Genomic DNA, 13091 nt, shown 5'->3' on the forward strand with positions numbered 1-13091 from the left:
AACTTTGCATAGAACAGTATCTTCCATATTTTTATTTGTAGGGACCCCTATATAAAAGTAAGTTCACCCCTACATGATAATGTTTATAGTTTTGTCAGTTTCACGGTACTTGTTATATACTTATCATAAATTTGCCACAACCGGATGGATGTAATACACCAGTGCATGAGGATTCAGAGAACCTTAGTGATAACTTCACAGTTTTATAAGCTGGGAATCATTAGTATAGTCGTAGTTTAAATACATGGAGAGGGCCAGTGTTGTGGTTCATGCCTGTAATCCTCGTACTGTGAAGGTTGAGGTGGGAGGGTCCCTTGAGGCCATGAGTTCGAAACTAGCATGGGCAATATAGTGAGACATCATGTCTACTAAAAATTAAAAAAAAAAAAAAAATGGCTGGATGCAGTGGCTCATGCCTGTAATTTCAGCACTTTGGGAGGCCGAGGTGTACGGCTCACAAGGTCAGGAGATTGAGCCATCCTGGCCAACATGGTAAAACTCTGTCTCTTCTAAAATATAAAAAATTAGCCAGGCGTGGTGGCATGCATCTGTAGTCCTAGCTACTCAGGAGGCTGAAATAGGAGAATCGCTTGAACCCGGGAGGCAGAGGTTGCAATGAGCCAAGATTGCACCATTGCACTCCAGCCTGGTGACAAAAGCAAGACTCCATCTCAAAAAAAAAAAAGCCAAGTGTGGTGGCATGTGCCTGTAGTCCCAGCTACTCTAGAGGCTGAACCTTAGAGGCAGAGGTTGCAGTGAGCCAAGATCATGCCACTGCATTACAGCCCAGGCAACACAGTGAGACTCTGTCTCAAAAACAAACAAACGTGCACTGAGAGGCTGGGTGTGGTGGCTCATGCCTGTAATCCAGCACTTTGAGAGCACTGCTTGAGTCCAGGAGTTCGAGACCAGCCTGGGAAACATAGTGAGAGCTTATCTCTCAAAATAAATAAATAAATAAAAAATTAGCTGAACATTGTAGCCTGTGCCTGTAGTGCCAGCTACTTGGGAGGCTGAGGTTGGAGGATCGCTTGAACCTGAGAGGTTGAGGCTACAGTGAGCCATGACATGCTGTTGTACTCTAGACTGGGTGAAAGAGTGAGACCCTGCCTCAAAGCATAAAACAAAACAAAATAAAAATAAAAAGTATATAAAAATGCAGATTCTTAAATTACTACTTAGGTAACTTGATTCATCAGGTCTGTGGTAGGGTCCAGATAACTACATTTTATAGAGGAATCCTAGCATTTTTGATGCAGATAGTCTATCTCTAATTCAGACTTAAATACTTACACTCTTGGTCTTAATTTTCAGGAACGAGGGCCCGTGGATATTGACATGCTGTTGTTATCACTCTAGACTGTCTCTTCCATTTGTTCTTCCTCACGCCCTCTTTTCTCTGTCCTCAGTGCTTTATACACTGGAGTTTGGGAAATGGAGAAGGTTAGGGGAGTCCAGGAGGATTCTGATACAAGGCATTCTTAGTTTTACAGTTACTCCATAAATGCATTCAGGGCCCGAATAAATAGGTAACCACATGTAATCTCTATGATTCAGTGAATCATAAGCCTCTCCTTGAGGTTTGATTGCAGCCTCCCACCACAGTAAATTAGGGACCCTTCATTATATAAATTATTCTTTAACCTTTTGCAGAAAGATGTTATAGGACTAGCTTCTCCTTAATAGGTGTTTTGAAACAAAATAATAAAAAATATTTAGTAAAATGAGCATTTGTTACTGATTTCCTGCATTAAGTATACAGTTAATATCTTGAAAAATAATACTCAAAATAAATTTTTATTGTTAACCAGTGCAGTGTTGGATTTGTAAATTAGCACTTGAGTTTAGGAAGTTTTGTTTGTTCATAAATCAATTGTCAGATTTATTTACTAACTCAATATTAGTGCCTCAACAAAATGTTTAATAGTGTTTCAACAAAATTTTAAGTAAAAATTTAAATAATCCAAAGTTTCATGTAGATATTACAGAGTTCATCTTAGCTATAAAAGCTGGTAATTGTATCCATTGTCATAAAGGTTTTGAAAGAATTAGTTGCCCATAGGAGTAATTATATTTAGAATATTGTAGACTCTAGGGCTTTGTTTATTGAAGAGTGTACTTCTTCGACAGCGGTATCAGTATCACTTGGGGTTTAGTTGAAGTGCGGAATGTCAGGATCCTCCCCAAACTCATCCCATCAGAGTTTACATTTTAACAGATCCCCAGGTAACTAGAATGTATATTAAATTTGGGGTCTAGTTGAAGTGCGGAATGTCAGGATCCTCCCCAAACTCATCCCATCAGAGTTTACATTTTAACAGATCCCCAGGTAACTAGAATGTATATTAAATTTTAAAAGCACGGTTAGAAGAGATGCTGCTTGAACTTGGGGCTTTTTGCTTCACTCCAAAATTAAAAGTCATTTTTAGGGAATTCCAATTCTGGTTAGATTCCGCCCCCCGCCCCACACTGCAGTCCCTTAGAACTCAGTTAAAACCAGTACAGCTTACCATGGAATTCTTGGAATATAGGTCGGTCTAAACATGATTTGGATTTTTTCAAATGGCTGTGGACCAAAGATCTGCTGGCAGAAATGCTTGAAATGTCTGGAAAGGACATAGAATGAGTACCAAATAGCATTTTGATTACCAATAATCAGAGGCTAGAGAGACATCCTACAAAAATCAGAAAGTTCTCAGAAGTTCTCAACTAGTGTGTATCTACTATGTGGAGAGTTTGTTGTTTGTTTGTTTTAGAGACAGGGTCTCTTGTCACCCAGGCTGGAATGCAGTGGTACGATTTTGGCTCACTGCTGCCTCCATTTTTGATAGTATTTTTGCATTTTTAAAGGAATGTGTCTGTTAATGACTGTTATAGAATATTGTGAAGTTAACATTCTGTGAAGATCAGGAGGTATCCAAATTTTATTACATCCTTGGTGAAAAAAATCAACAATATCTCTCTGTGTTGCCCAGCCTGGTTTCAAGAAATCTTCCTGCCTTGGTCTCCCAGAGTACTGGGATTATAGGTGTGAGCCCTCATCCCTGACCTATATGGAGAGTTTAAGAGCAGGGAAAAGATAATCATTACTAGGGAGTCAGGATATATCAACTCTTAACACACCGGGCCTCTTGCCTTAGAGCAGGTGTCCCCAAACTTTTTACACAGGGGGGCAGTTCACTGTCCCTCTGACCGTTGGAGGGCCGCCACATACTGTGCTCCTCTCACTTAATGAAAGAGGTGCCCCTTCCTGAAGTGCGGCGGGGGGCCGGATAAATGGCCTCAGGGGGCCGCAGTTTGGGGACACCTGCCTTAGAATCTTTGCTCCAACTCTTTCTCTACCTGGTTGTTCTTTCCTAGGTATTCACTCCCTTGCTTCCTTCAAGTCTTTTCTTACTTATTATTAGAATCTATTACTTCAGCCTCTACCTACTCCCTCAAATCCTGTTACCCTGCACTACATTTTTCTCTACAGCTTTTAACAGGCCATATGCATTTCTTGTTATGCCTATTGCTTATTATTTGTTTTTCCACACTGCTATGTAAACTGCATAAGGGCAGGGGTCTTTGTTCTGTTTGACGTTACATGCCAGTTGCCTAGAATTGTGCCTGGCACATTGGCACATACTGGATACTCCAATTTACTTGTTGGATGAATCAGTAAACTCTGTTTTTATCTAAGTCTTTGTGAGTATATGTGTGTGGGGGGATGTATGTTTGTGTTTGTGTGTGTGAGAGAGCATGGTTTGATAATACAAAGTAGTATGAAAAATGAACAAAAAAGTAAAATATAGTGAATTACTTTTTACTGCTATTGAGAAGTAAGATTTACCTACTTTATGGATGAATAACCATTTGCAATATTTTTTCTAAATTTAATTTTAGAGATAGTTTGTCAAATATGTCTTTGTTTATTTAGCTAGATTTGAGTTCAGGCCCAATATGTTATAAGTTGAGGGCAAATAGTATTTAAATGAAACAGACTAAGTTTATTATTAGGTTAATTGTATTTAGTGCAATCTGTCACAGATTATATTACTAAACTTGCTTTTGTAGTAACAAATATGTATTAGATTTAGGACTACTCCCTAATATTTATAGTGACAGATTCTGAACCTAATATTTTTCAAAAAGGCTGTTGCTTTAATTTTTACTTTTATTTATATTGTATCACTTTTTAATTTAAAGATCATTTTTATTTTATTTCATTTTTTATTTCATTTCATCTTATTTTTGCAGATAGGCTCAAGGAGAGAGCATCCTCAGATATGAATGTAGACTCACTTTCTGCTCCACATAACCATCCTCCAGAAGATCCTTTTGGTTCTGTTCCTTTCATTTCTCATTCAGGCAAGTTACACATGCAACATCACAAATAAAACACACAAGAACAATAGCAAAATCTTATAAAGTGGAAGTAAGACTGACGTTAGCTACAGAAAATAGAAAATATTTTAACCTTTAGCCATCTGCCTACTCTTCTTAATGATGTTCTTTGCATTGAGTTTATTATTCAGTTGTATCTTTGCCAACATAGAAAAATGCTGATTTATATGATAGAAACATAACTGCTTCTTTTCATCTTTATTATTGGATACTATTGAAAAAAGTATTTAAAGATATTTTTATACTTAGCTTTTGCTTAAAATTTTGATATTTTCCTAGTTTGTACTTGCTCTCTTGTAGATGCATTTTAAAAGTATTAATAATTGTGTGTATGTCACAATCACTTTACTCTTTTCTTCTTACATCCCTGCTTTTGATTTCAATCCATAATTTAAATATTGATGTTTCTCACTATTAACAATTTTCAGTAATAATTTCAAATTACCCAGTTAACACTTGAAAGAAACTAGGATGGAATAAGATTGTGCATTGGCATAAATGAATTTTCATGTATATATGATTATAGTGGAGAAAAGTTTTAATCTTGGCAAAGGGAAATATGTTAGAAGAAGTTATGCTTTATTAGAAGGTAAAATTTTAATATATTCATGGTAACTGTCAGCCATGTTCTTTAGTTCTGTTCCTTTTATTTCTCACTCAGGCAAGTTACATATGTAACACCACTTAAAAAATTGGAATTACAACAAAATAAAAACTCAAATGTAAAGCTAAAATAAGAATTGAGTATTAAGGATTTCTGCCGAGTGCATTGAACAACTTTTTAACATTCTATACAGGATAGTTAGCAACATTGTTTTTCATTGCTTTCATACTCCCTATTTTTCTCTTTGACATTTATTAGAAACAGTTCCTATTCTTGCTATTTTGTGCTTGCTGCTTTCAAGTTGTCCTTTTCTTAAATGACATGACATATTTAATTGGAGAACATAGCTTACTGTGTCTGTTTACTTACTCTGCATAAATGTGTTCCATTAAACTTCCAATACCCTAGTTCATGGAATTACTACTTTTTAAAATGATAATACCTCAAAATAGTCTTTATAAGCTCTCAAGAACATAGTATTCAGTGACTTGAGATGCTGATCTATGTGTGGCAGAAAGCAGTTTCAGTACTAGCTCTTTCACATCCTCTGGAAGGAACTGCATTATCCTTTTCAGGTTTGCATGGACCTATATAACTACTTCTCTGTTCTTTAATAGCATCTGAAAGAATGCTGGGGAAATGAATAGTAGTTAGGAGAACTGAACTAAGCTTCAATGATTGGTCTTTTCTCTGGACACAGTTAAAATTTGAAATTGGCCGAAAGATTTCGTAGTTTGCAGCATGTCCACAGATTTGACCTTGATTGCTGCTACTGTTTTGTCTGTTTACTATGGCATTTATATTAGATTTTAAACTTACTGAGGGTGGGAAGTATATAAATTGTCTATCGTTGAATCCTGCCCAATATCTACTGTTTGTTGAATGTATGAAAAAATCATGACTATCTATAAAAATTCATATTCTTTAGATTTAGGACAGTGACCTTAAAAAATGCCTATTAATATAAATGTTACCTTTTGAAGAAATCTTTTTAAACAATGTGAACATGAATACTGGAATGGTTTGGTTACTAAAAATTAAGTATATGGACTGGAATAAAGGACAGTATGGTCATTGGGAGAAATGCATCTCCAGAAAAAGAAGAAAAAGTGATCACTTTGCAATATTAGCACCATTAATTTGCTATATATCAGATCTAAAATATATAATTAAGTTAAATCTAAACTACTTATTATAAAGCTTTGAAATACTTTGTCATGTATAATTTTTAGGTAAAAAAATATTTAGGGGAATTTTGCTTTAATAGCAAAATAATTGAACCTACTAAACCAAAAATTAACCTCCTTGTAAGCTTTTGGAATAAGGAGTTCTATCCGATGAAAATACACTGTACAAGAACAGAAAATCAAATGCCGCATGTTCTCACTCATAGGCGGGTATTGAACAATGAGAACACCATGGACACAGGGAGGGAAGCATCACACAATGGGGTCTGTCAGAGAGAAATTGGGGAGGGTCAGCGGGGGATGGGGAGTTGGGGAGAGAGAGCATGGGGAGAAATGCCAGATATAGGTGATGGGGAGGAAGGCAGCAAATCACACTGCCATGTGTGTACCTATGCAAAAGTCTTGCATGTTCTTCACATGTACCCCAAAACGTAAAATGCAATTTAAAAAAATACACTGTACTAGCATTGTGAGACTGAAAAAGCATCTGGAGATTTCTAGGACTAGGACTCAAGAAAGGCAGAAAACTATTCCTAAGTATACATATGTATGTATAATACAGAATGATAAGTATATGTGATAAACTATCTTATTTGAATTTGAGAGTTGATAATTAATAAACAGAATTTAATTTTTAGTAAACCATATAGAGAATGCTACTTGAGAATAAAATAAATTTAATTATGCAGCAGAATGCTTATAAGAACTTAGTTAAGTTTGAAGTTTAATGCTAATGTGCATTTAAGAAGAACCACTGTCCTGAATAATAAAACCACTGGTTTTATTAGGAATTGTGCTCTTTTTATTTTAAAAGAAAAAGTTTCTGTTAAAACTTTTAATCTTAGCTTTGATGCCATAATAGATTAGTTTATACTTTTTTTGCAGTTTATCATAGTCTTATAAAGTAATTTGTAAATTAAAACTTTACTAAAGTATGTATATAGTTTAAAAAGTCAGTTTTAACAAGTTTTGAAATGAAAACAAAAAAAAGACTTCCCTGCTTTTTCTTATCTCTGCACTTTTAAAAACGATATCTGTGGAGCTTCTATTATGGAAAATGAGATTTATTTTTTGGATTTAGGTATTTTACAGCTTGTCCACCTTGCATATACACAACCATGTGCGCGCGCGTGCACACACACACACACACACACACACACACACACATGTCCTTTCCTTCCACTTTCCTTCCATCCTCCCAGCATGTTTTTGACAGTTTTTGGTTGAATCAGTGTTCAGTGTCTACATTTTAAAAATATGTAAATATTTGTCACCACTGAGGTTTAGTATGTATGATCACATTTCCTGTCTTTGTTTTTCGCTGGAGTTAATTACTATGTTTATAATTACTATGTTTGCTTAGTTTTTATGTACCCTATCATTGATTAGTCTCCATTAAGAAGTGTAAATTTCCTCCCAGTTAAAAGTGGCTATCATTTTCATTGTTTATCACATCTCTCATGGAGCTCTGCAATCAGAATTGTTTGCTTTCTGGAGCTCCCACACATTATAATTCTAATATTTTTTCCCATCAATGTTTATGGAAATTCCTGGATCTCTTCTAGTCCTCTTTCTTGGTTTGTTAGTAAAGGAACTCCTCTAGTTGTTGCTTGAGAAAATACGCATGAGAAGAAGTTTTAAGCCTTGCTGCCTAGGCTGAGTGTGGTGACTCATGCCTGTAATCCCAGCATTTTGGGAAGCTGAGGTAGAGGATTGCTTGCTGGAGGCCAGGAATTTAAGACCAGTCTGGGTGACATAGTGAGACCCCATCTCTACAAAAATAAAAATAAACTTTGCTGCCTAAAAGTTTTTATTTTCCCTAAACTGATACTTGATTGATAATTTGGCTGGGCAAATAATTTTAGATTAGATACAATTTTCCCTGTGGGTTGTAAGAGGAACTGCTTCATAGTATTCTAGCATCTCATATTTCTGTTGAGAAATCTGATCTTATTCTCTTTCCTCATCCTTTATGTGTGAGCTGTAGTGAGTTTCTTCTTCCTCTTTTTCTTATTCCTGCTCCTCTTCTTCTTCCTCTTTTTCCTGTCTCACCCCACCATGGACATTTTTAGCATGTGTATTAACTTGTTCCAAATATTCAAGATGTTGTACCTCTTTATTCATCGTGCTGGGGATCTAGTGGGCCTTATTCAGCCTGGAAGCTTATATTTTCTTGTTTTGTATCTTTTGGTAATTTTCTTTCTTCCTCTTTCTGGACTTTCTTCTTTTAAAATCAATCTTCTTACTAGGATATTATGCCTTTTGGATTGAGCCACTAATTTAAATTTAGTTCCCTCTGTTTTCTAGCTCTTCATTTTATATACATACATATATATATATATATATATATATATATATATATATATATATATCTTAGAAATTTTATTGGCTTTATATTACAAACATTATTTCTAATTGCAAATAACATATTATTAGATGTGATATATTTTAATTTCTCTGAGGATATTTTGGTTTTACACATTTTGCCACACCTTTTCTTCTCTTTCGTCTTTCACTCTTAAGAGTTTCAGCAAATGACTGTAAATTATTTTGTTCCCAGAAAAGGTAGCCTTTAAACTGAGACCTGGGGGATGTAAAGAATTTTGCTTATTAGATACAGTGTTTCCCAGGCTTGAGAGATCCTTTAGTTTGATACAGGTTACTGAGTCTAAAATGTGATTGATAGGTGGAGAGGAGGATGAGACCAGCGGGAAATGCCAAACCAACCCTGAATTTTCTTAGAGACACCCTAGTTGACCGATTTTTAAAAAATTGCTGTTTTCAGTCTTTAAGAGGATTTTTTATTCATGAAGGATAGTGAACTTTGGTTTTCTTTCCTTCTAACCTCTTTGTCAGGCTTTTGTTTCAGAGTTACGTTGGTCTGGTAAAATGAGTTGGGAAATGTTACCTCTACTTCCATTAAGTTAGTGTTTGATGTGTATTTTTTTCCCTAACTATTTAGAATTCACCTTTGAACAAGCAAACGGGGCTTCAAGTTATCTTTGTGGAAAGGTTTTTAATATCTTTAATAGTTATAGGGCCATTTAGATGTTGAGTTTCCTTCCATTGTAAATTTTGAAATTTGTATTTTTAAAGAAATTTGTACATTTCGTCTGAGATACTAAGTTTTATTGACATGAAATTTTAAATAATGTTCCAGTATCATTCTTTTAAAACGTGGAGAATCTATACTGATATTCCTTTTTTTATACCTAATAGTAATAATATGTATTTTCTCCTGTTTATTAAACTTGCTAAAGGTAGATCAATTGTATTAATCTCTTTAAAGAACCAACTTTTGACTTTAGCTGCTCTTTATTTATTGACTTATGCTAAAATTTTTATGTTTTCTTCTCCCCACTTCAAAAATAATTTGCTGCTCTTTCTCTAGCTTCTTAAGCAAGACTTAAGTACAGGCATATGTTGGAGATACTGCAGGTTCCATTCCAGACCACTACAAAAAGTGAATATTTTGCAATAAAGAGAGGCACACAAATTTTTTTGTTTCCCAGTGCATACAAAAGTTACATTTACACTACACTGTAGTCTGTAGTCTGCTAAGTATGCAATAACATTATATATAATAACAAAATATATGTACTATAATTTAAAAATAACTTATTGATAAAAAAATTGCTAACGCTCATCTCAGCCTTCAGCTGGTTGTAATTTTTTGCTGGTAGAGGTCTTGCCTCAGTATTGAAGGCTGCTGATGGATTAGGGTGGTAGTTACTGAAAGAAGGGGTGGCTATATTAATTTCTTAAAACAAGACGATGATTCAGTTTGCCAGATCAGTTGACCCTTTCTTTCATGAAAGTCATCTCTGTAGCATGCAGTACTATTTGATACCAGTTTTTATCCACAGTAGAACTTCTTCCAAAATTGGGAGTTAATTCCCTCAAATCATACCATTGCTTTATGAACTATGTTTATTTAATATTCTAAATTCTTTGAGTCATTTCAACAATGTTCACAGCATCTTCACCAGGAACAGATTCCATCTCAAGAAAGCACTTTCTTTGTTCAAGCATAAGCAACTCATTTGTTCCAATTTGATTATGAGATTGTAGCAATTCAGTCATATTTTTAGGCTCCATTTCTAGTTCTCTTGTTCTTTCCATGACATCTGCAGTTACTTCCTTCACTGAAGTCTTAAACCCTTCAAAGTAATCCATCAGGGTTGAAGTCAACTTCCAGAGTCCTGTTAATGTTGATCACCAGTTCTTATGAATAATGAATGTTTTTAATGAAATCTAAAATGGCGAATTCTTTTCAGGTTTTCAGTTTACATTGCACAGATTCATAAGAAGAATCACTATCTATGACAGCTATAACCTTATGAAATGTATTTCTTCAATAATAAGGGTTTTAAAAATGGGTCCTGCTTTGTCTCCCAGGCAGGAGTGCTGTGGCATGATCATAACTTACGGTGGCCTCAACCTCCTGGGCTCCAGTGATCCTTCCACCTCAGCCTCCCATGTAGCTGGGACTATAGGCATGCACTACCACACCTGTGAAATTCTTTAAAAGTTTTTCTTAGAGATGGGGGTCTCACTGTGTTGACTAGGTTGATCTTGAACTCCTGGCCTCAAGCAGTCCTCTCACTTCAGCCTCCAGAGTAGCTAGGATAGGTGTGAGCCATCGTGCCCAGCTAATAAGTCTTGAAAGTCACAATTACTCCTTGATGCATAGGCTACAGATAGGATGATAGCAGGCATGAAAACAGCAATAATCTTGTTGTACATCTCCATCAGAACTCTTGGGTGACAGGTGCATTGTCAATGAGTAGGAATTTTTATTTTTATTATTATTTTTTATTTTTATGAGACAGTCTCACTTTGTTGCCAGGTGCCAGGCTGGAGTGCAGTGGCACAATCTTGGCTCACTGCAACCCCTGCCTCCCGGGTTCAAGCAATTCTCCTGCCTCAGCCTCCCAAGTAACTGGGACTACTGGCGTGTGCCACCACACCCAGCTAATTTTTGTATTTTTTAGTAGAGACGGGGTTTCAGCATGTTGGTCAGGATGGTTTTGATCTCTGGACCTCATGATCCGCCCCTCTCGGCCTTCCAAAGTGCTGGGATTACAGGTGCGAGCAGGAATATTTTGAGAGGAATCTTTTTTTCTGAGCCGTAGATTTCAATAGTGGGTTTAAAATATTCAGTAAACTTTTCTGGAAACAGATGTGTTGTCACCCAGGCTTTGTTGTTTCATTTATAGAGCACAAACCGAATAGGTTTAGCATAGTTCTTAAGGGCCTAGGAGTTTTGGAATGGCAAGTAAGCATTGGTTTCAACTTAAAGTCAGTGGTTGCATTAGGTCCTAACAAGAAAATCAGTCTATCCTTTGAATCTTTGAAGCCAGACTTTGACTTTACTTACTTCAGCTTTAAAAGTCCTACATGGCATCTTCGAATTGAAGGTTGTTTTGCCTGTATTGAAAATCTGTTGTTTAGTGTAGTGCAGCCACCTTCATCAGTGACCTTAGTGAAATCTTCTGGATAACCTGTACTTCCTGCTTTACCTTGTACTTATATGTTCTGGAGATGGCTTCTTTCCTTACAGCTCATGAACCAACCTCTGCTAGCTGCTGACTCTTCTTCTGCAGGTTTTTCACTTTACTCAGCCTTCATAGAATTAAAGAGAGTTAGAGCCATGCTCTGGATTAAGGTTTTTGCTTAATGGAATGCAGTGGTTGATGTTCTGTCCAGACTATTAAAATTTTCTCCATATCAGCAATAAGGGTGTTTAGCTTTCTTATCATTCACATGCTCACTGGAGTATCACTTTTAATTTCCTTGAAGAGTTTTTCCTTTGCATTCACTTGGCTAACTGGTGCAAGAGGCCTAGCTTTTGGCCTTTCTCAGCTTTCAGCATGCCTTCCTCTCTAAGGTTAGTCATTTCTAACTCTTGATTTAAGGTGACAGACACGCATTTCTTCCTTTCACCTGAACACTTAGAGACCATTGTGGGGTTATTAATTGGCCTAATTTCAATATCGCTGTGTCTCAGGCGATAGGGAGACCCAAGGAAAGGGAGAGAGATGTGGAATAGCTGATTGGTGGACCAGTTAGAACACATATGAACATTTATCAGTTAAGTTATATGGGCTCAGTTTGTGGAGCCCAAAACAATTACAGTAGTAACATCAAAGATCACTGATCACAGATCACCATAACAGATATAATAATGAAAAAGTTTAAAATATTGTAAGAATTATCAGAACATGACAAAGAGACACAAAGTGATCACATGCTCTTGAAAAAATGGCAGTGATAGACTTGTTCAACATAGGCTTGCTACAGAGTTTCAGCTTTTTTTAAAAGGCAACCTTGGAAGTGCAGTGAAGTTCTGGCACAATACTAAAACGTGCACCTGTATTTAATTTTACATGCATCTTTTTAAGGCATGGGGTTTAAGGTACAGATTTCTCTTTAAACACTATTTAGCTGCATTTGACACATTTTGATGTCCTGAGTTTGCCACATAGTTTATACATTTTCTAATTTCTCACACATTTCAAAAGGCATTTTGTTTAAAGGTTGAAATTTTAGAGGGTTTAGAATAATTAAAAAAAAATTTGAGGATTTTCTTGAAGTAAATGATATTAGAAAAAATAAAAGAACTGACCCTTAAAAAAAGAGGTAATGAAATAAAAATTGAAAGTGAGACTTGGGAAAAAAGAAGATGGATCTGTAGATTTATTAATGGAAGTTGGGATATAGATGGAAATTTAGATCTGTTATTAAAGAATATCCAAAAACCATCAGAAGATTTTATGGAGCAAATGGACCATAATATCATTGCCAATCATACTCTAATTTTTATATGAATACACTTTTTGTTGTTTTTGAAACAGTATATTGCTTTTTTGTGCAGAGTGGAGATCAGTGGCATGATCTCGGTTCACGGCAAC

The 13091-nt window shown here is 35.7% G+C and overlaps 2 protein-coding genes across 3 annotated transcripts in view; one reads left to right on the forward strand and one right to left on the reverse strand.

Annotated features, from left to right (window-relative positions):
• BMP2K (BMP2 inducible kinase) overlaps positions 1–13091 on the forward strand; it is a 131388-nt gene that overhangs the window by 100493 nt on the left and 17804 nt on the right. Inside the window, exon 15 of one of the 2 annotated variants that reach the window (XM_039468211.2) lies at positions 4240–4350. The exons of the other annotated variant lie outside the window; for it this stretch is intronic. Coding sequence (XP_039324145.1) covers positions 4240–4350 — 111 coding nt within the window. The remainder of the gene's footprint in view (positions 1–4239; positions 4351–13091) is intronic. 2 annotated transcript variants of the gene reach the window in all.
• The window catches only part of PAQR3 (progestin and adipoQ receptor family member 3), a 56706-nt gene continuing 43986 nt past the window's right edge, over positions 372–13091 (reverse strand). Inside the window, exons 8-9 of the mRNA XM_074396339.1 lie at positions 2511–2606; positions 372–1420 (exon numbers count right to left, since the gene is read on the reverse strand). The gene's annotated coding sequence lies outside the window, so the exon portion shown is untranslated. The remainder of the gene's footprint in view (positions 1421–2510; positions 2607–13091) is intronic.

Source organism: Saimiri boliviensis, chromosome 3, assembly GCF_048565385.1.
Source record: "Saimiri boliviensis isolate mSaiBol1 chromosome 3, mSaiBol1.pri, whole genome shotgun sequence".
NCBI lineage: Eukaryota > Metazoa > Chordata > Mammalia > Primates > Cebidae > Saimiri > Saimiri boliviensis.